This window comes from Stegastes partitus, unplaced genomic scaffold (assembly GCF_000690725.1).
Source record: "Stegastes partitus isolate 25-593 unplaced genomic scaffold, Stegastes_partitus-1.0.2 Scaffold1403, whole genome shotgun sequence".
Taxonomy (NCBI): domain Eukaryota; kingdom Metazoa; phylum Chordata; class Actinopteri; family Pomacentridae; genus Stegastes; species Stegastes partitus.
This window is the reverse complement of record NW_007579134.1, coordinates 56,655-80,144: the sequence shown is the minus strand read 5'-3', so window position 1 is coordinate 80,144 and position 23,490 is coordinate 56,655. Positions and strand designations below refer to the sequence as shown.

Below are 23,490 nucleotides of genomic sequence, written 5' to 3'. Positions count from 1 at the left end.
TACTCTCTCCCATACAGTTGTAACCACCATTACATGTCACTAACTCTGTGTTTCCTAGGTCCTGTGCTTCTTCTCTCTGCGGATGTCTCTGGATCTGGAGCTTCACGTCCCTGCCCTGCAGCCACTGGCCTCACCCCAAAATACTTATATTCATATTTATTGTTCTGTTCTATTGCTTGCTCTCCATCTGCTATCCTGTTGCCCCCCATTCCCACTCTCACCCAACTAGTAGTTGAGGCAGATGGCCGCCTTCCCTGAGCCTGGTTCTATGTTAAGCTATGTGATGACATATGTTGTAAACTGCGTTCTACAAATAAAATTGAATTGAAATGAACCTTCTAGTTTCCTTGATGCAAATGTATACTTTTGTTTTGTTTCGAGTTCATTGAGTCTAAAATGTCAAATTTCTATTTTTAGACCATGTTAGAACTTAAAAATGTGACTTTACTTTAACATGAGAAAACCTGACTTCCAATGATGGATTAATAAGAAACAAAAAAAAAACTTCCAGGGATACATTGTTTGACAGCTAAAACTCCCCCAAACAAATACCATTGATTTTTAGATCTGTTAAGTTGTGTTTTTATCTTTCAGGCAGTCCCATAGAAAGTGTTAGAGTTGGCTGAAACAGTGGGCTGCTGTGGACTGTTCATGTCCTGCTGGGAATAACGTCTTCAGAGTGTCAGGTTAATGTGACATGAAGAGACAGCAGCAGCAGGTGGGTCAGACAAGGAGAGCAGTGGCAGCAGGTGGGAGATCTCAGTCGAAACAAAGAGTTAGCTTGTGATTTAACTTCTCAGTCAAACATCTTATAAGTTCAGAGCTTTCAGTGGCGTATTAGGAGTTATGGAACCATTTGAAAGTTAGTGCTGTTTACGGCTTGTACATAAATGGAATAACTAAATTATTCAAGACCCTAGATTTAGTCAGATGGCAGTGGAACGAATAGCATTGAGCATTGAGAAAACCAGTAAAAAATTATATATTAAATGTACGGCTCGGGAATGATGTGCTATGATTTTCGTTAGTGATACGTTGTGTGGTGTTTACAAAATTTGTAAAAAAAAGAAATTAAAAAAAAACTGCCTCAAAAAAACCCCATTGAAATGAACAGGAAGTTGGTCAGACAACTGCCAAAACCCACTCACCTTTGGAACCATGTCGCTTTGGTGTGTTTTACAGGAGAAACCTCATTCAAAGTTGAAATGGCTCACAAGGCTTTGAATGTTATTCATCTAAAGCCATGTTTTGATTTATTTTATGGTTTCACTCAGTCACAGCAGAAAATTATGAATCTTCATTCACTTAGAGTGGGTGAAATCATGTGTGATCACTAATTCAGGTATTTTTGCCCTCTTCCACCCGCTGTGACCTTATTGCTATAGGACTTTTATTTTTAAAATTTTTTATAAATCACCTCAGAGCACAGACTGTGCCGACCAAACCTCTCATTAACTCCCATTTAATCTGTGCTGTGAAGTCTCGGGCAAAATAAGCAATAGTGGGTCTCTCTAACCTGCCGGCAAATCTGTATAACACACAGTGCGGACATGAAAATACACCAGCGTGTTCAAAACAAGACTGTGCTTCACACAGTGAAAGATTTTTTTCAATATGACTTATAGTTTTTGAGCTTTGATGGTTTGTTCGAGGGGTTGATCCTTAATCTGCCTGACTGCTCCTTTCTCTGCACTGCCACTAAAAAGGCGAGAATCACCATAGCGACTAGTGACAGGTGATTGGCTGATTGATAGTGGACTAAAAGAGAAGGACTCTTAACATGGCTGCCTCCATCAGCAATGGATAATGTTATAGTAGCGCTCTCAGCAGGACATATCTAACAGCAGCTTCAAGACAAAATAACACAGCTGCTCCTAATGATATTAACAAAGTCTTGATACATATTCTAACAGGTTCTACCATGTCCCAGACCAACATCTATAAGTCAATGAATGTTTAGTGGCTCCATACTTGTTGGGTTAAACTTCTAAATAAGAGTCGTTCCTAGGCAACAGTTATTTTCAGAATTTTTTCAGGTTGTCCACGAATCCATGGTTTAATCCCCCCGCCACATCTCGAAGTATCCTTGGGCAAGACCCTGAACTTGAACTTGCACCCGATGGCAGGCGAGCACCTTGCATGGCAGCTCGGTGTGTTTGAATCAGCAAATGAGAAACACATTGTGAAGCCCTTTGAGTACCACTAAGGTAGAAAAGTACTGTACAAGTGTAGACCATTTATAGCATACCCTATTTTACTATCTAATGATCTGGATGAGTCAAAAGTGTTTAAAGGGGCTCAAAATATCTGCAAGAGCACATCACCAGAATGAACAGCGAGAAACACATTCATCTTCATTTTTGCAACATTTACTGAAAAAGCCTACACCTTTCGTCTCAATGCATAAGGGCAGCAATGATAAGCATAAACTCTGCTTTAGATATTACCAGTGACTGTAGTTTTGGGCGGCTGTGGCTCAGGTAGAGTGGGTTGTCCACTAATGGCAAGGTTGGCGGTTCGATCCCCGGTTCCTCCCACATGCCGAAGTGTCTTTGGGCAAGACACCGAACCCCAAATGGCTCCCAATGGCAGATTCGCGCCTTGCATGGCAGCTCTGTCGCCATTGGTGTATGAATGTGTGTGTGAATGGGTGAATGAGAAACATTGTAAAGCGCCTTGAGTGCCGCAAAGGTAGAAAAGCGCTATATAAGTGCAGACCATTTAGCGCAGACCATTTGTAGTCAGGCTACAGTGATTCTACCCACCACATATACAGTGCATGTGATAAAGTCGTCCTCAAAATTATTCATACTCCATGGAAAATAACATTCTTTTTTAGATTCTTCATTTGTAAAAGCTATTGTGTTGGTTCTCTCTGTGTATCTTTTGTCTATTTGTTGCTACGCACAAATCCACATACAAGTTGGCTAAACTTCATTTGCAAAATAATAGATATGTCCAAAAGTGATCGCTCATGTTCAGAAATATTCATACCCCTGACAATATCTCAACAAAAAAGTCCCAACTGTGTTAATTATTTCAAGATGTTTCAATGGAATAAATACCTTTTTTGTTGACCAAATGTCAGAAGATGATAAAAGTTCTTTGCTGACACCTAGTGGGAAAAATAATTAAGAGCACCCAGATCAGTAACTACATAGATTTGCCATAGCATTAAAACCACTGACCTAACAGCAAACTCTGATTGGTTGACAGCTATTTAAATTGTACACTGGGACACTTGAATCCTGATGTTATGGAAGCAGTTCGTAAAGTGTCTGTATAATCCAAAAGGCACTCATGCAGCGTTGAGACAGAGGCTGCAGTAACGTTTGTTGGCCACGAGAGGGCAGAGGACACAAAATGATAACACAACATTGACAGAGACTGATCAGTCAAAGCATTAAAAACCACTGCCAGGTGAGGTGAATGACATTGATCCTTACATTACAATGTCCTGCTGGGGAACCTAATGTATGTGGATGTCACTTTGACATGTATCACTCATCGAAACTGCCTCCCACACTGCAAAACTGCCCAGCTTGGGGAGCACAATTAAGACCCAGGGTACTTGCCTTGTTTCCAAACTCCCCAAATTCCTGTCCAGCTGAGCATTTTCAGGATGTACTGGACCAATCGTGATTCACAATGACCACAAAGACCAAAGACCAAAGATCCATTGCCAGTGTCCCAGCACCACACACCAAAGGACATCACCAGAGGTCCAGAGCTGTTTGGGCAGTGCAAGGGGGACAAACAATATTATGCAGGTTTTAAGGTTGTGCAGATTGACATATCAGTAAGCATTAGCATTACTGTAGATTCTTGAATACAGCTCACAGGTCTTACTGAATGAGTTGATGTGTGAAAAAATTATGTGAATCATTAACTCGCTGTGCACTTTCTTAGGAACACTGTACAAATACTGGGTTGGGCCTCCTCTTGCTCTCAAACAGCCTCAGTTCATGGAGTCACAGATTGTACAGCATGTTGGTGACCTTCCTCTGACATACAACAACAAAATGTCACTCTATGAAATGGACAATTCAAAAACATTTCTACAGATTTGTCATCTGCACATTTAGTCTCCTGTGAGTCTCCTGTTCTACCACATGCCAGAGGTGTTTTACTGGATTCACATCTGCTGACTGTAGAGACCACTGAGCTTACTTTAATATTCATGAAGTCTGACAAATTACACAGTTTGATTATATTTAATAAATAAATACATAAAAATTTGCTCTAATAGCAAAAAACACGAACAGCAGCATGAGCAAAGGTTAAGAGGTGTTATGTCTCCTGAGGGGATATTAACCTTCATGGCAGTGTTCTTTGGTAATTCTGGTGCTGGAAGTTATGTACAGGGGACGATGAAACTGTATTCAAGTGTGCTTTGGGGCGCAGTTGTACATACAAGCCCAATCCCAATCTCTACTCTAAAGCCTAAGCACTGTTAGGCTACACAACTGGTGTCAGCAGCAATGCCAAGTGTGTGAGATAATGAGACACACAATATACGGCAGTTTTGGAAACCATGCATCACCATGAAAAAAAATTAATTTAGACTTGAGGTTCATTCACAGTGTGATGAGCAGCTTAGATGATAACTGCTTCTGACATTATATTTCTAGATTTTAGAAAACTGCTAAGTCACAAACATGACTACATCATATGTGGACATTTAAACAACTAGCATCTGTCACTGACCAGATTTCTTCTCTCTGCCATCCATGCTTGATTTGTCTACAATCTGTGGCAAGCATGTTCATGTCAAATATTTCACTATGAATTATGGGTAAGATCCTCAGGACAGTCTGGATATGCACTCAGACTGTGTAAAAGCATCACAAAGTCTGCCTCATTCACTTGATGATTTGGGAGTGGGACAGTCCTGAGCACTCATGCACTTCGAGGAGCACACCGCAGAATTTGTGAACAAGGAGACTGGCATTAGGCCACAGACTTTTAATCAAACAGAATAAATGGCAACAATTGTGTGGGTCATTCAAACAGCTTTCTCTGCCATCACCTGCACTGAAAAGAAAGGTTATTGCATGTGTTAACCAAACAACTTCTCTCATTCAGTACTTTTGGCACTACTGCTGCTATACAGCACTATACGTTCTGGTTGTCTAATGTAGTTCAAATGAAAGACTAATTTTTATAAAAGAAACAAAAGACCATCCACAAATCCATCATTGTATTAAGATAACTTTATTTTAAAAAAATCCAATTCAACAAAGCATTAATAATAAAGTACCTTTGGAGTTAACTGTAAGAATATTTTTGACAATGCAGTGTAAATAAAGACAACATCAACTGAACAAACTCTTACTAAACATTTTTAAAAAGCATTTATTGATAACGCATCGAGCACTCAGGGTAACGTACCATTGGCTGACTACCTGTATCATTGATCTCTTGATCATTTCTAATTAAATCTCTCAAACAGAAATACAAAACAGTAGTACAAACTTCACAACAAACAAAAATAAAAGAAGAAAATGTAATACATACACTGCCAAATGTTTCTAGTGCAGGTGTAAGCCTCTGTGTGCATGTGTCCAGTGTCATTGTGTTAGCTGTCACACAGGCTAAAGAATCTGCACTGTGGCTTGAGAGCTCAGTGAACAGAAAACAAACAAAAATCATTTTTAGTCTTTAGCCTAGGAGTCGAAAACAGATTAAGACAGGCACACAGAGCTTAACCACTGAAAATGTGGAACTCGTGTATAAAAACGAACTCATCCTTTGGCTTCTGAGCAGTGGCTGTTAACCGTTAATGGGACTGCACTGAAAAGGCAAACCAATCCACAGTACAAAACTAGCAGCACATCAACATAGCAACTAGCTATGTTAGCAGACCGAGTAGTTTTCCTGCCACACATTCATAAATCTAACATACACACAGCCATGCGTGATTCCACTTTTCAGTTGTTAGGGTTCATTCTTTGGTACATTTATAGCATGTCATCTTCTCCACCTCCGTACATGTCAGCCAATTTCTTGAAGCGGGGACCCCACTCCTGGAGGCAATCGTAGTCTTGGTCCCCGCTGCTCGATGAATTCAGAGAGGAGAGGCTTCCTGCATCAGAGCCACCTCCCTCATAGTCAAACACCAGCAAGGAGTCATAGGGGGGCGCTGTCGGGTCATTGTCTGCTGCCTTCAGGTTCTGAGGGAGGAGAAAATGATACATGTTCTCATTTCACAGAAATTGTTTTAATATATCAATAAATATGGAGAGATGGGGGAAACCCCTATATCATGCCAAACATGACCATAAGCAACTGAGACTCCAAATCAACACAGTCTTTCAGTTTGTGTTGTTCATCTCGCTAAGAAATCAAGGTGTTTGTCACTTCAAACTCGACAGTTGTATTGTTGATGGTCAGCTAAGGCAGACTCCAGGGTGAAGTAGTTTGGATGAGTGGCTTTTGCTGTTATTGAGAAGGTTGTAAGTAGTCATACTGGAGGCCAAGCAATTAGTGTGTTCCAAACAGGCACATTCTGAATTAACAATGCACTAATATTTTGCATGAGAAGAGAAATATACAGTGTGTGTGTGCTCTTATCTTGTATTTTGGATAGAATTTGGAACAGTAAATAAAACAAATAAGCTACGGTAATGAATGAAAAATGACCACGCTTGATTATGTTAAGGTGAATTTTTTTTTCTTGTTTTACTCACATCATCGATGAAGTTGCCGATCTCTTCTGGGTTGGCGGGGCGAGGACGGTACTGAGGAGCAGGCATGAAATTGGGAACCACGTCGTTCCTGAACACCTCGGGGCGGTTGTCTAGACCACGATGGAGAACACTCAGATCATAGTCCTGAGGGAAAGTAAGTTCGTGAGATTATTATATGGAACATATTGTATTTTATTGTTATACAACTTTTTTTTGCAAACAGATGTTTATTGGTTTCTACATTAGCAAATCATGTATAAAATGTTCTCAGGATATGAAACCACATCCCAAATCCATCCCCAATACATGGCAATGTACAAAAATAAATGCATAAATAAAATAAAACAATACATATAAACACACACATACTTGCAGATAAAACAGAGACTATACAACTTTTTAACATACACAGTAGATCTTGATTTGATGTCACCTGGAAAGATGGTTGATGTGTAAAAGATGTGTATAGTGGCATTTTAGTGACACGTGTCCTGTTTTAATTATTGAACTAAGCATATGTTCACAATCTTTACCTGATCATCCTCTCCACCTCCCTCTTCATCATAGTAATAGATGTTGTCTCTGATGTCATTGTCCTGCAGTAGAGGCTCCTTCTTCTCTCCTCGCCTTCGTCTTGCAAACAGCAGAAGCAGTAGTGACAGCACTAAAGACAGAGTGCAAAACTTAACACAATGCACCTGGGTCATAAGTCACAAGTCCAAACAAATTCCACTAAGCTGAGGACGTGAAAGCAATTGTACAACTGGACGATTCACTTAATGGTAATAAAAATCAAAACTGATAATGTAGTTACTAACCAGTATTGTGTGCGTATCGAAGCCTGAAATACCCTGTTCTTCTGTGCTACTATCAAGTTACTATTGTCAATCAATAGAGGCTGCCAAGCTAGTGCTAACTATTAAGGGAGATAACTAACTCAAAATCATCAAAACAGTGTAGTTCTATGAACACCAAGTAACAAGAATGTATTAAATCATCTTTAAACTGTAATATATTAAAGGTATAGTAAAACTGTACAGTAAATTTCAGATCACTGAAACATTCAGAGCTCTTCTCGATGCTCACAGTTGCTCAGATCAGGGGTCCGAACCACAGCAATGATGCAAAGCTTACTGACTATGATTTGGTTTCCAAGCTACAATTTAAACCTAAAATCCATCCATCCATCCATCCATCCATCCATCCATTGCTGGAATTCTAAGAAGCATATTTCCCTCTTGAGCTAAAGGTACAGAAATATTAAACTCACTCAGTAGCAACAGGATGCCTGCAAGTATTCCTAGGATGACGGGCAGGTTGGTGCCAGCTTCCCTAAGCCCTGCACACACCACTTCAGCTCCAGTGCAGTCACACACTTCAGCATGAATGGTGTTGTCCTGCTCCACACCCTCGGTGTCTGCAACCCTCAGGACCACCGTGTAGTGTCCACTCTCCAGCTCTCTGGCTAAATTCAGGATGATGCCCGTTTCTGTAAAGATAAAAATAGAGAAAATTAAAAAAATAAAAAAACATTTTGCACCAAAATATTTGAAATTCATCTTTACTGGCTTTTTAAATTGTATTTACATATTGTAAGTTTGTAGTTGCTATCATTTAAAAAAAAAAAAAAAAGGTAAAAAATTCTCCCAGGAATGACCCATCTAACTGAGTGCACATACTGGTGTCGTTCATCCTAGCGGTCCAGTTGGCCTTCGACATGCCCTGCATAGAGACTCTGTATGGAGCAGCAAAGCCCGGTCCATCTTTATCTGTTACACCCAGCAGCTGAGGAGACGGCTGCCTGTTACACACCTGAGGAAACACAACGTCACATTAAAGCTTATCTTTATGCTGGTATGCTAATGCACACAGTTGGATTTGTTTTTCTTGAGTTAGGAATTCATTATTGATTTGACTTTTTATTCTATCACATCTTGAAAATCAGTCTAATTTAAAACACACCCAATCACACCACCACAAACTTCCACATTAAACTTCATCTGCAATGGAAATGCTGAACACATGACAACTCCTCTGCTATTTGGAAATAAGACCCACCTTAAATTCACGTTCTAAAATGGTGGGTGCATTGTCATTGACATCTTCAAGCTTGATCATCAGAGTACCAGTTCCTGTGGCTGGGACTTCATCTGGCGACAGAAGAGTAAAACATGAATTACTGGGAAACTTCCATCTTTCTAGCAAGATAAAATATATATTTAGACTTCTTAGTTTTTTAGCAGCTATCAAATCCAAAAAGTTGATATTTTTGCAGAAAGCTCTTCCTGAGTAGGGTATAGGCAGAGTTCTTTTTATCTGGACTGTTTGAGATTATGAGATTAAAACATTCAACTGTTAGTTTTTACTTTTGGGTTAACCCACTGCAGATTAGGCTTCCCATTCCTATACACCATCAAAGTCTTAATTTCATGGCAATACTAACAGAAGCCGTACATCTTAGCTATCAATATTGTCTCCCACTTACCATCATCATATGCACCAATGAGTGCTGTGTATTTGTTGTCCTTGACAAAGTGGGACTCTCTGTCCATGAGGCCTTTCACTGTAATCAGGCCTGTATCCTTGGCCACGTTCAGCCAGCCCGCAGGGTCACTAATTATTTTATACCTGGACAGGGGCAAAACAGTCACAAAAAAATGTAAACTCTATGCAAACATATTTGATTGAATGTAGATTCATGTCATACAATGGGGTATACTGTGTTTTTTTTCTGTTTGAACAAGGAGCAATTTAAGTCAGACATGTAGCAAAGTCTATCTGCATTTAAACAGTATTAGGCAAAGAAAATTTAAGATTAATTGCACCAATATAGTAAAATCATTCGAAGCAGGTAATTTATATTGACTAGAGATTCTTTTTTTTTTATTCTATACCTAATATTTACTTCTATTTAACTGTCCCAATCACTAAAGAGAGATGGAGCAGCTTTCAACAACATGGCTGCTCGTATGACGCTGGAAAAGAAGTTCTGTAATGTGCCGACAATTCATCTAGAAGAAGAGGTTGACTTCGGAGTTTTACAGATAAATAACTTCTTTCCTGCACTTCTGAGGTTAGAGAATTGAATTTTCTCTTTTCAAATTCTGTCTAGCCCTGTTCAAAGTGACAAGGTATTTCTTTATTTGTACAACTGGAATTCATAGGATTTTAGAAAATACTGCGGCTGTGTCTGAAATAACCATCTTGTTCATTTGATCCCTACTTCTGTTACCACATACACTGAACAGGCTAATAAATTGTATGCACTTCTAGTGAAATAGTGATTTACACTCATGTCTCACTGACTGACAGCTGTAGAGATGCACAGATGCTGTTTTCACATCTGAAAAATGTATTGCAATGTATTGTGGGATTGTTTGCAGAAAGTGTACATGCTGTGGACTTTTACAGCTCCATTGTGGACATTTTAGGGCCACTATACAGTATATAAAGGCAACAATAGCAAACTATCTATTGACTCAATGTGAACCATGTGTTTAAATACATGTTCAAACTAACAAGGGATTTCTGTCCTCCGTTTGCACTTACATGACTGTCTGTTTGCGTGCAGTGTCTGGATCAGTAGCCAAGTACTGCACCACGTCACTGTCGACAGCAAGGTCCTCCGGTTTTGACACAAGCTTCTCTTTTGGTTCAAAGACTGGAGCTTCATTAACATCCTCCACATTGACCACCACTGTGGCTGTAGAAGTAGGCAGTGGAGTCGCAAAAGGAACCTCATTCTCCACTGTAACCAACAGGGTGTGCTTGCTGACCTTCTCAAAGTCAAGACCCTGGTTGGATGAAGGGAAAAGCACCAGCACAACTGATCAGACAAACATGTTCTTTAACTGTTACACATTTATGTGGAATTATGGCAGTTCATTGATTTAGTCAATGAACTGCCATAGGTTGCAAAAAAAAAATCCTCCATGAACAAACATATTTTTATTAATCAAAATCTCACAACTTTAATATTATGTCTTGTTTGAGAATTTCTGTTTTACTTCATACCTTGGCAGTTGTAATGATTCCCTCTTGTTTGTTACTTGCTGTTTTCACTGTAAAAAGTCCTTCAGGATCACCATCAACAATCTTGAACTTGGCATTCCAGGCTGGGGAATGGACCTCGTCGCCATCTGTTACTGACATTGTGACGATCAGAGCATCCACTTTGTTTTCTGCAACTGATGCCTCATACTGGAAAAATGCAAGGGATGTGTTCAAAATGTGGGAGTGAAAATAAAGATTGAAGAAAATTGGTTGGTTGCTCACTAAGAATTAAAAGAATAATTCTAAAGGATCCCCATGTTCACGGTCTGTGTGATGTTGACTTAATTCCCTGTACAGGTATGGAATATAACTTGTTTACTTTTAGCCAGAAAATGCTGAAAAACATGCAATCAATGTGCCAATCCGTTCTAATAAATTAGTAGGTAAACACAGCAAATTAACAGTATATTTCCAGTCACAAGTATGTTGTACTTACAGAGGGCTGAGTAAACTGTGGAGCGTTGTCGTTGCTATCTGTCACCTTGAGGATTACTTTTGCCTGTCCAGTCAGACCTTCTCCTACCCTATCTGCTGCTTGCACGGTCAGAGTGTACTGTGGATATTTCTGTTGGAAGAGACACATAATGAATGTAACTCATCAACAAGAAGGCATAAACATTTTGACTAACAGAATCAGTTGGAGGAGAATCAATTAAGATACCTCTCACTTTAAAGTTCAATTTAATGTGAGCTAATGTGTTTTTTTCTAAGGTTTTGTTATTTTTTTCCATGCAGACTCTAAAAGAGGATCAAAAAACACCTTTTGGTCAGTCTGCATCTGTCTCAGTGGAGTTATCTGGTCTACACCAGAGCTCTCATGGAATCATTTACACTGGCCAAACTGAACCAAATTAAATTGAAGAACAGGTTGAAGCACTGATCATTTAAGTAGATAGGTATGAAAACACACTAAGACAGACAATATCTGTTTTTAGGAGCCTTACCTCTCTGTCTAGACCACCAGAATTCACTCTGATGACTCCATTGACCGAGTTGATGACAAACAGGGGACTACTGGGCAACGCTGGCTCCTGGCTCAGTATACGGTAGCGGATATCCGAGTTGTCAGTATTTTGCTGGTCAGCATCTGTAGCGTTAACTCTGATCACCTCATAACCTGGACAGAAGGATTACAGAGGTGAAAATAAGAACAGAGACTTCGCAAAATTTTTAGAACACTTGGTTAAAAAGTTGATTTACAAATAAAGCCTGAAGAGGGCCAGAATTATGCAAGTAACCGTAAAAGCATCTATTGATTGTGGTGTGCACTGTTAGTCAGTTGTTTAGTATTTTTGTAGTCTTTGCTCAACATTTTGAGAGAGTTATGACACTCCATTAAGTGGACTAGTGTAGAATCCGTCACTTAGCAATGATGCATTGCATAAACTAAAAACAAAAGAAGATTTACACAACTACCACATGGCAGCAATGACCTGATTTGTGTTTACATCCATTTTTGATTTGCCCATTTAAAATTCAATACAATGAGTTCAAAATAGTCTGACCACCTCTGCAAATATACTGTTGGTCTTTCACAGGAAAGCATGTACTTAACACATCCCCTCATACCTGGTATTATGACAGAAACAGTAGTTCACGTAAGTCCTGTAAACTTAGCGTTGGGGCTGCTGCAAATCAGGCTTTTGCCAACATATCCTTCAACAGCCTGTTACTGGTTATCCTTCTCAAATAAATATCATTGGATACTCATCACTGCAAACAGGGCGCTCGCAACAAACCTTGTTGTTTCTAAGGTGCAATGACACACTCATCCATCCATAATGACTCAGTCCTTGTCAAGCGTCTATACGCATGCCCATTCCTCACAGATCCAACAGACTGAGAACCAACTATTCCCTCAAAGTCTGACTTAACCCAGAAAATTGTTTCCTTTATCTGTGAGTGGGGATAATGATGTAGTTCATCAATGTATGGCCCTCTACCATAAATTCCCAAGAAAATGAACAATTAACAAGGTGAAGAGTTTTTGATCCAAACATTGTTTTTGATCCAAACATTGTGCCCTCCTCAGTAGCACACACTCGTGTTTTTTAATTTCCAACTTCTTCTGCAAATTTGTATTCCTCAATTTTGTAGACACTGGCACCTACTTCAACCCTGCTTTCATGTGGGAACTTGGTCAAAAGATTTCAGCAAGCCCAGGTCAGAGAGTCAGGGACATTTAGGCAAAAATGCATACAAGAAGTCATTTCTGCTAATGGGGGGCAGTGTACTTTTTCCAGAGTATTACATCGACTGATATAGTTGTTGAATGAATGGCTTTAAAAGGACATTTTTCTTTTGGTTGTGTTCAAGTATACTACATTTATAGGTGGACACTGTTTCAATAGAACAAAAATGTTGCTTGTTTTGAATATGTCAAAAAACTATTTCCAGAAGATGTACTACCTTTATCCCCCACAGTGGTACCTACAGACATTTTTGGGTTTAGAGTTTACATTAGAGAATGTTCAGACCTCACACATCACTGTGTTTAAGTAAAGTTTGGACAGACATTAGCAGTTCTATTCTGTTCTCATCTACTGTAAAAGTGAAAAATAAGTATTTTTTCATGGTTAAAATTAAATCCACTGACAGTACCTATTGCTGAGGCCTCAGCAACTTCTCCCACAAAGGTGGCTTGAGCAAAAACAGGTTTGTTGTCATTCTGGTCAATTACATTGACGACAATATCCATGGGGTCCTCAGCTGTTCCTGCACCTTCTGCCACGGCATGTGCTAGAAACTGACAAGACAAACAAGTTACAATTAGAATCCATGCAGATTCATTCATTATTACATTATGCTGATGAAAATAATAAAAAGAACTTTTTAAAATATCAGTTTTACAATGTTTTTTTGAAGAACGAAATGCTCTCACGTTTGTAAGACATTTAAGATATGAGAAAATCTCACATAGCATTTACTTTTTATCTAGTGGTGATATTAAAGACAGACGTGTTTTTGTTCTTCCAAAAAAGTTTTTTTTTTTGTTTGTTTTGCTGGACAGAACTCCAGGCAAAACTGAGCACTGAACATTGAAAAATACCACGTTAAACACAGTTCAGTTATTGAAGACATGGAGAGTCCATCAGTGTGACACAAGATGTGCAGTTACACAGTTTGGTAAATTGACTTTTGAATATTACTGATTTCAAAGCAAAGCAGCAGGTCAGCAAAGAAGTAAATTATCTCGGAGGGGTTAGTGGTGGCGGTTGTCTGGACATGCGTTTTTTAGTCGGGGGTGCTTAATAAATAACACAGTATTACCTACATGAACTAAAATCAACCATAGCCACTGCCCTCTGAGGTAGAGGAAGAATTAACATTTGGAAAACGAAAGAAAACTATCACAGAGGAGATTTATACCGTATATTTGTCTTGCTTCTCTCGGTCAAGTGGTTGTGTGAGATACAGAATTCCAGTTGTTCTGTCCATGTTGAAAAGACCAACTGGAGGCTGATCGGCTCCTGGACCAGTGATACTGTAAAAGATCTTCTTTATTTTATCTTCATTCGAGCGGATCTGGACAAAATACAGCAGTGACAGTTACAATTTTGCAAAACAACTTCAAAATCAACTTTGTTGTTCTGAGAAACTAATTAATTAATTAACTCGAGCAATTAACTTGAGCAATTAACTTGAGCAATTAACTTCAATCTCAGGTTTACAGGATTAATAAATAACTAACTGCTGTGCACACAGCAACATAAGAAAACCCAAATTTCTATTTGAACACACTATAAGTACAAAAAAAATAATAATAATAAAGGAATAACAATTAGAACACAGCTACTGCTGTAGAAACCAACATTCAAAAATCCTTTGCTAAAACAAATACTAAATAATAAAAAATGTTCATGATCACATTCCCAGTAACAGAGACTTCAGTTTCTCTTACCTGAGATACTTTGAGGGGATAAGGTCCTCTGTCATTCTCAACAACAGAGAGGTCAGGAATAACCCAGTCTCTTTTCCTCCTGTTCAGTCCTTTAACTGACTTTCGAAAAAGTAGAATGGGCACCTGTCGATCAGCTGCACTCTGGGAAAACATGAAGGCATTGTTTTTCAGTAAGGGGTTGAAAGCACACCACTCCTAGAAAGGGGCAAATTAGAACAAGGGGCACTAATCTTACAGTACGCCTCAGTATTGGCATAAAATGGGTGTACCCATCTCCTAACCACTGTGAGCCAGGACAAGCTGCTCTCAAGCAACTCTGCACCCAAACACAAACAGATATGAGGAGAGTGACTCTGTTAGCAATAAAGTACACAACATTTGTTTAGATTAAACCTTGTTGAAGGTTCCCTTATAGTCCTAAACCCAATGAGAATGGAAACCAAACTAAAGGCAGCTGTTCACAGCTCACAAGCTCTGGCAAGCCAAATGTAGACTGGGTGAGTGAATATTAAACCTACTGTACATTTATCTCGGGATCACAAGCTTATTTTCAAGGGCACCTTCAGGTTATGTCAGTGCCTGGTTGACGTGCAAGAGTTTGCTGACAGCTTAGGCATAGAAAGTGGATATGCCAGGGCTCCCTTTTAATCCACGTAGTGGTCCATTATCATTCAATCCACTGCAAATTATTACCATAGCACTAATAATTAGCTTATTTACTTGAACAGTTTCCCACAGAGTCATGCAGGATGAGACAAATTTGCACAAATAATGAATTGTATCCATATCATCTGGCTGAAATAAAGAAGGTGCTTCAAAAGTTAATCTGTGCTGTATAATAAACACTGAAGTACTGCTGTTACCTTACATTACACATACTGAAATTCTGCCTTTATGCATCTTAATATGCAATTGTATGGCTTACAAATAATCTAGTATGGCTGGAATGATAAAGCTATGTAACAGACTAAGAAAACAGAACTGGTGAGAGTTGTCTATTCATGCACCGCCACAAAGGGGCAGTGTGTGTTAACGCAAAACAGTCTTTGCATGCAGACATTTCTTACTGACAGACTGCCCCTGACAAGGTCTTAGCCCTTGCTAACAATATGAGGCACATGGGACCAGCAATTGTAATTTTTTTTTTTTTTGGAGGAAAAAACATTTCAACAAATTTACTTCATGATACTACAATACTGTCTCTCAACCTACCTCTGTGTTGTTAGAGTGGTTTTGGTGTTTGTCTTCTACATGGTGGTGCTCAACATTTTGGTGTTGCTGCCCATGATGCTTCCCATGGTGGTTCCCATGACGCTGCCCATGATGCTGCCCATGATGCTGCCCATGATGCTGCCCATGATGCTGCCCATGACGCTGCTCATGATGCTGCCCATGATGCTGCCCATGATGCTGCCCATGACGCTGCCCATGATGCTGCCCATGATGCTGCCCATGGTGATTCCCATGATGCTGCCCATGGTCGTTCCCATGACGCTGCCCATGGTCGTTCCCATGGTGCTTCCCATTGTGCACTACCCTGACAGGAACAGACATTTTGCGACCTTGTGCATCCCAAGTGGATATGTTAAAGTCCTGTGCTTTATGAAGAACAACCTGTCTGTATACCTAGAGGGGAAAAAACACTCATAAGCAAAAGCCAAATTCTGGAACCGGTCCTGGATCTAACATTACACAACTTCAAACTGGAGCAAACTGAACTGCTGCGACAATTATGACATTCTTTACAAAGTTGTGAAGGGTACAATGACAAAAGTGATAATCAGTGATTGATGATCAAAAGCGATGGCTGTTATTGCTGTTCAACCAAACCTCCAACATTTCAGGGAGTTTGTATGTATCCAAGTATGTGGTATATCTAAATAAAAATTCACAAAAAAGTACTCAAAGCTACTGTTAGAAAGATATTTTTAGTGTAATAGATATCAGGCACACTTTATCTAAATATCCACATTGTAGTATTTTTTACTCTACATGTAATTGTTTACTATGCTATATTTCAATCTTGTTACCCTGGTAGCGAATCATAGGAAAACATTACTTCTTTCATAGGTCTGTAAAAAGGAGAAAAAATAAATAAATAAATTCTTCACCCCTTCCATTGCTTTCTTATTTCTATTACCCCAGCATAGTTACCCTAAACTCATATAGGTGTAAAAAGGGTTGTGTGAGGATTTTGGAGAGGTGAGAATCAGAAAATGCAATATTGAAATCAAGTCAGTTAAATTTTACTCACAGTTATCACGCCATTTGTCTGAACCCTGAAGCGTGTGTCATCAATTGCGAAAGGAAATCTTGTGCGGTTTGTGCAATCAGTGAAGTCCACTGCAAATAGACAGAATAAATAGTTATCCATTACAGATGTGGCAAATTCAATTAAATATCAGTTCAATTCAAATTTATTTATAGAATCAAATCACAACATATGTTATCATAAGGCATTGTATATTGTGAGGTTAGGACAATATTATTTGAGAAAATACAAACATCAAAGTGAAGTATTATATTAATAATGAGAGGAACCCAACAATTCCCTACTGAGCAGCACTTGGTGATAGTGGGAGTAAAGACAGGGTGGCACTTTAACAGGAAGAAAACAGTGACAGAACCACGCTCACTCGTTTGCCTCGACTGGTCATTCATTATACAGAGAAAAGATGAATGAAACAACAAACAAGATACAGAGAAATAACTAGCAGATCTTTGTTACTTACATTGTTTTGTATGTACTAAAATGCAACTACATTTTCATCCAGAAAAACAATACAGGGCTCAAGCCTAACTTTTATTTTTTATTTTTTGGCATTGGTGCGACAAGCTTTGTCAGTTGGTCGCACCTCCCACCTGAGAGATTTGAAACCAAGTGATTTTATCTACCTAGATGACGAATTGAAATTTTATGTTGCACTTGACAGATTTGACGTCACATACTGGAGCTGTTCCTGAATATTTAGCAGCTGTGATTAACTAAAACAGAAAATAGTTTTATATTCACCTAAAACTGTCAGCACTGAAGATAATCTAAAGTTCATATATGTCACCATTTTAACAAAACAAGTTTTATTAGATTTATACAAGATTTGAGAAATCAACTGTATTTCTCAAAACTGACTTAAATCAAACCATCAGAATCTGAAATCACTGCATTGCTATCAAGTTTCAAGAATCGTTTCTTTTTTCAGTTTAAAGGTAATGTGCTGAAAATTGTGCAATGTATTTTATCATGAACTCATGACAGTGGTGACGTCCCTGTTAAAAAGCGAATGTTGCACAATGCCCATTCTGAAAAGGCCCTGCTTTCTATTCATGCCATTTCCCCCCCACTTAGTTTTTACCAATAAGTTTTGTACAGCAAGGCACAAATCAATTAAGATTTAAGTATGTAAGCCACACTCAATAAAATCAAAATCATAGCCAAACTAAGACACCATAAAGTATCAAGAAGTGCAAGTACAAAGGAGAACAAGTGCAAAGAAATCAGTAAACTAGCAGCAACTGGCAGCAAGCTCAGTTTTTCCATACACCTTTGGGGACAGTTTATATGTCATTGTGAACATGCTTCATGATGGCAGCTTTGATCACTTTAATGTGGATTTCAATTGCAAAGCTGCTAGGCCTGCACAATATAAGGAAAATGTGTGATAACCATATGAACTACGATAGATACACTGCCAACACAAACCCCAAGCACTGAATAACCACTGCCCACTAAATAGAGAAATCAAATAAGTATTGTGGGAACACTTTCATTAAACTACTTGTACATAAATACGCAACCAATGAAAAAAAAAGAGCATTTAACATTGTAACTCAAATAAATTGAAGTCCAACATCCCCTGCAAAATACTTTCCTCTAAACTTAAAACATCTTTTGAAATTTTCTTTGTTTTTCCTCTCCTCCTTCAACCATCATACAAGCAAACCTCACAGTCACTGCCAAACTGACAATTAATCATAGGGTAGGTGACAGCCAGCTGGGGCAAATGCATGGCTACATCTGATTAGCCAAATGTTTGTATGCTGAGTATTAATGTATGGCATGTGTACATAAAATTATTTTTCTTATTCTTTGCCTTTCAGTTAGTCTATTTTGTATTTATTAGGCATTATCATATCATCATGACAATGAAAATATGATTTATCTGTCAATACAAGAAGCAGCCCTTTCTTCCTACCATTATAGTTGCTATGAAGTTAGTGACTGTTAACTCCTTCAAAAAAATGTAATCTTTAATATTTTTTAAAAACATACATTTCCCCCCTTTTTGTTATCTTTTAAGCTTTCAATTTTATCTGTATTTTAAAATCAAATCCAGGACACTACAAGTTCTCTCGCTCACTTTTAAATATCATCCAGGACTTAACTGTCTAACCACTTGTGAAAAGTGTCCCAGTGCTACTTTTTAGCTCAGCAGCGTCATAAGGAATGAGTTCACCTGATCAAACTGGTGTTGCAAGTGCACACAGCTTGTGCATTGTATCCATACATCCATCAAATACAGATTGACTAGACAGGTTTACTTTGTTTGTTTTTGTTGTTGTTGTTGTTTTTAGAAAAAAAAAAAACGCTTCTCAATTACAGGGTTCAATGCTTAGCTCAGGTTGTGATTGTAAAAAGCAGTATAACTCATTTGACCTCCCATTGAAGTCCAGGCCCTACACACCCAGGAATGTCTGACTGATGACTGACCCAGCACTACATACAGCAATGACAAAGCAAACCAGGTAATAATCAAGAAAGATTTCCTGAGACAAGCCTGATGAGCAATATTTCTGGGAAACAAATTAAAGCAAAACTGCATTTTGAACTGTAGTGCCAAACAGTCCACACAGTGAGTAGTTAGAGAAAGTGTAGTATGGCCTCCATTGTGCTATACTTGAAGTTGGGTATTGTGGAGTTGTAGCTTTGGAAGGGGTCATGTACACTGGGAAAAATGCATTCAGCATCAGTGCTATAACCAGCCATTTGGGGAAACAGAGCTTAGCAGAGGGTTCTACTATTATGAATCTGTTCATGAAGAAGTCTGGTTCCAGACTGGGGAATTGTTGTATTTTTTGTTGTTGTGTGCTCAGAACCACAATGCGAGAGCAGAGCAGACAAGAACATCAGCAATTTACTTCTAGCACTAAATTGACTTCAGTCACACTGGGTTAGAAAATGAAAGCAGCAGACTGTCATAAATGACTTACTTGGTGCAGTGTAGTTTAGTCATTCCAAGTTTCTCTTTGTGTAATCAGACACAGAAGAGAAATGACCAAAAAAATAAATAAATGCTAAAAGATGCAATTAGAACAGCTAGCCCTGGATGATAAGGCATCAAGCTGGCTCAGTTGGTGACGGAAAGGCACGACGTGCTGGGATTTCTTAACTATAATCCAAGTAAGCGTAACCCTTAAATGTACTGATGTGAATAGCCCCAACTAAACCAAATGACTCACATGGGTAGGCAATTGAGTCATTAAAATCTTTGTAGTAATAAGTAGTTGGGTTCCTCTAGTGGTCAGAATTTTTCTCAGCACCGACCCTTATCGATGAGACACCAACTACAAGATGGTCAGATGCTTTCTGACATGTTGGAAATGTTTGCTAATAAAAACTAAAGTGTGTTTCCCGATTATGCAGTTTGCAGGTCAATCTCTTAAAAGCTAACAATGCTAACAAAGAAGAGACAATAAGCAAATTTAACTGGGTTAAAGTCTGATAATTTCTCTCCTGCTAAGCCAGACACTATTCAAACACGTTGTACTTTGTTGACTGTAAACCAGCCACAGCACAGCACCAAACAGCTGATCAGGAAAAAGCACACATTATGATGATGTTTTCGCAGACTATATGTCACCAGAATCAACAGAGGAGTTCAAATATCTCTTGGTAGACCCCATCAGTCAGTACTCCTGTATAAAAGGGGAGCTCAGTCAGCTTTTTTCATAGTCTGAGTGTCTGTGTTCGTTTCTACTCGAAGGAAATAAGTAAGCTGCAGCCACGTACAAAGTACAAAGAAACTTCACTTTGAGGTCTGTGTTTTGTTATTTAATTCATCCTTTTTCATAAGAAAAGAACTTCTTGTACATTATTATATTCCACACTGCATGGTAAAACTCAAGTGATGTTGAACAAGTCTTAAAGCTATACAGCTACACAGTGCTTAGCTGCTGAACAAACATGTAGGGTAACTGGAAAAAGAAAAGAAAGAGAAGTAAAGAGAAGAATAGAGGAAACTAACTTGACTTGACAAACATTAAAAAAAGCTTCTTTAAAAGCCACAATCCAGTGAAAATATACAAAACTTAAAACCCCTTCCAGTAAACTGACAAAAATTAAGCACTGTTTTTCTTTGAGCGTTTGACACCACTTTGGAATCAAAGCCTGCAAAACAGGCTTGGGGACATTGTTTTTGTCTGTAAGAGCATTAAAAGAGGTGCAGAGTGAGTGCAAGCTGAGACCTGAGGTTGTTTGGGCTTCATGTGAGAACAATGTGAACAGCTAATCTGAAGCTGGCCACCTGAGTCGTAGAAGCACTTTACAAAAGCTAAGAAGTTTCATCTATGGCTCTAACAGGTCCAGATGCTTCTGTGGCTTTGCACAAACTACAAGTCTTTCATTTAAAGTTATTCCCAACATCACAAATTAACACCACAGGTTCATTCAGGACAGTATACACGAGGCAACGACTGAGTGGACAGTTTCTTAGATTGCTCTTACCTTTGCCCAGTCTTGTGCCTCGCCTCAGGTGCTTTGTGGCCATTTTGAAAATCAACATACTTGAGTCGAATCCAGGTACACATGTTGTCTCCTCAGCAGTTAGTGGAGCTGAGGCCTAGGAGAACAGAAACGGAAAGTTATTTTAATGATAAGTAATGACAATCAATATACAGAAAATAAAATCAACCAGTCTTGTTTTACGCTTGGTCAAATAACATTGGGATGTACGAAATGACGACAGGCACACTTACTATTGTCTGACATTCAAAAGACAAAACCAATATTCCAATAATACCAAAAAAAGTCTGAACATTAGCTAAAAATGAAAAGAACTTTAAGTGGCAGCCCTAATTTGAATGAAATACAGTGAGAGATGTGTAATCGGTATTCTGAAAGACAACTTTTAAGTTTGGTTTTAGTTTTGTTTCAACTAATCTCTTGGTTTGATCAACGGGATTTCTAAATAAATAAATCGTTTTTTCAAAATCACATTGTAAATGATGGAACTGCAACATGTTTGCATTTTTCCTCAGGTAACAATCGATTGTGAAATTCGTGGTCAATTACTCAGCTGAAAGTCTATCAATCACCTTAATACTGAAAACTGGGTCAGACACCGTGTTCACACTAATACTCTGATTCTATAAGGACTACTGTAGAAACTTCTGATGAGTATGATTACAACAGAGAATCGATTGGTGTGAGCACATTGTAAATGTGTTTGTAAGCGATCAGATGGAAACACGGTGAGTCGGACTGTGACCTGCAGCAGCGTCATCAGCGAAACCAGGGCGAGGCCGAGTTTCTGGAGAGCGCTCGAGGCGGGCGAACAGTCAAGTAGTTTAAAAAAATAAAAAATGGCGATTTAAAGCCACCGTGTGTGCTGTGAGGTACACACATTTGTATCGACGTTAGTTTTAAATTAGTTGGGTGGTAAGAGCGTCTCCAGGTCATGTTTGCTAAGCTAATGAAGCAGTGACTTATTACAACAGAACTTGGCCACTAGCTGAGCAGCCGCCCTGCTCTCATCCACGGTAACAGCTCAGAACCGCAGCAAGTGTCCTGGCTCAGGAAAGTGGATGAAAATGAAAAGCTACTGCATTCATAACCGAGCTTATCCCGAGACAACCAGGAGGGAAATGGTCAGTATTACTCAAACAGCGTGCTACCTAGTGTAAATAAGTGTAGCGACAACATTAACTATCGGTTTAAATAAGCTATACGGTGAAGAAAGAGCGAAGAAAAAATGGAAACCCTTCGTGAAGTTTAGTTCAATGAACAAGGAGGAAGTCTCACCTGAAAAACGATGATTAAAACGCCCAAAACCGCGAACCGAGCGGTCCCCATCGGTCTGTAAATCCTCTTTCAATATACCTCGCAAGTAGAAAGTGGAGCAAAATTAAAAAACAAACGAATTATGAATATATTCCTCTGTGAATTCTCGTCGTGGCGTCGTCCTCCTCTCTCCTCAAGGTACTTTCCGTAAGTGAGGCGCTCAGCGGGGCGAGTCCCTGCAGGTACTTTCAGCGTGTGACGTCAGCTCACAGGTGCGCGGGTTCCGGGTTCCTCATATGGTCATAGAGACGGGAAATACCTGAGCAGACAGACAACAGCAGTTTCTGTTACTGTCTGAGAGGTGAAAAGCTCGCAGGTATACCGCAGATGATTGTCATCAACGGCTGATAGAATTGTTAGTAATCAGCAATGTTAAAGTGTCTGACTTGAGCAAGCTGCGTTCTACAGCTTTCTGTCTCATTTCCTCTTACTGGCAGTCTCTACACACAACTCTCTCTCTCTCTCTCTCTCTCTCTCTCTCTCTCTCTCTCTCTCTCTCTCTCTCTCTCTGTGTGTGTGTGTGTGTGTGTGTCTATCTCTCTCTGTAGGTCTCTGGCTCTCACACACTTTAATATTTAAAATAAAATTTCCAACCATAGCTGGTCACTAAGAATAAAAACCCAAACATATGTAACTGTGGCTGAAGATATTTTGTTTAGTAATTGATGTGAAACCTGCCCAGAAGCCACCCAAATGCTCTCTAAAGCCCAGTGGAAGTTTCAGGTTCCCCATTTTCATACAACTAAATTCGATCCCAGGCTACTCAAAATAAGCCCGTACAGAATTCATAG

At 39.1% G+C, this 23,490-nt stretch overlaps 1 protein-coding gene across 1 annotated transcript; it reads right to left on the bottom strand.

Annotated features, from left to right (window-relative positions):
* Positions 1-5,195: 5,195 nt before the first annotated feature.
* Positions 5,196-23,107, bottom strand: LOC103370318 (B-cadherin-like). The gene is made up of 18 exons (XM_008299332.1): positions 22,661-23,107; positions 21,365-21,479; positions 16,898-16,986; positions 15,856-16,269; positions 14,644-14,784; positions 14,112-14,267; positions 13,344-13,488; positions 11,687-11,859; positions 11,179-11,307; positions 10,704-10,889; positions 10,239-10,483; positions 9,175-9,317; positions 8,748-8,839; positions 8,369-8,501; positions 7,960-8,178; positions 7,223-7,353; positions 6,690-6,833; positions 5,196-6,173 (listed from the first exon to the last, which is right to left on the bottom strand). The coding sequence occupies exons 1-18, from the start codon at positions 22,709-22,711 to the stop codon at positions 5,961-5,963; spliced, it is 2,919 nt and encodes a 972-aa protein (XP_008297554.1). The 5' UTR covers positions 22,712-23,107; the 3' UTR covers positions 5,196-5,960.
* Between the last annotated feature and the right edge of the window lie 383 nt (positions 23,108-23,490).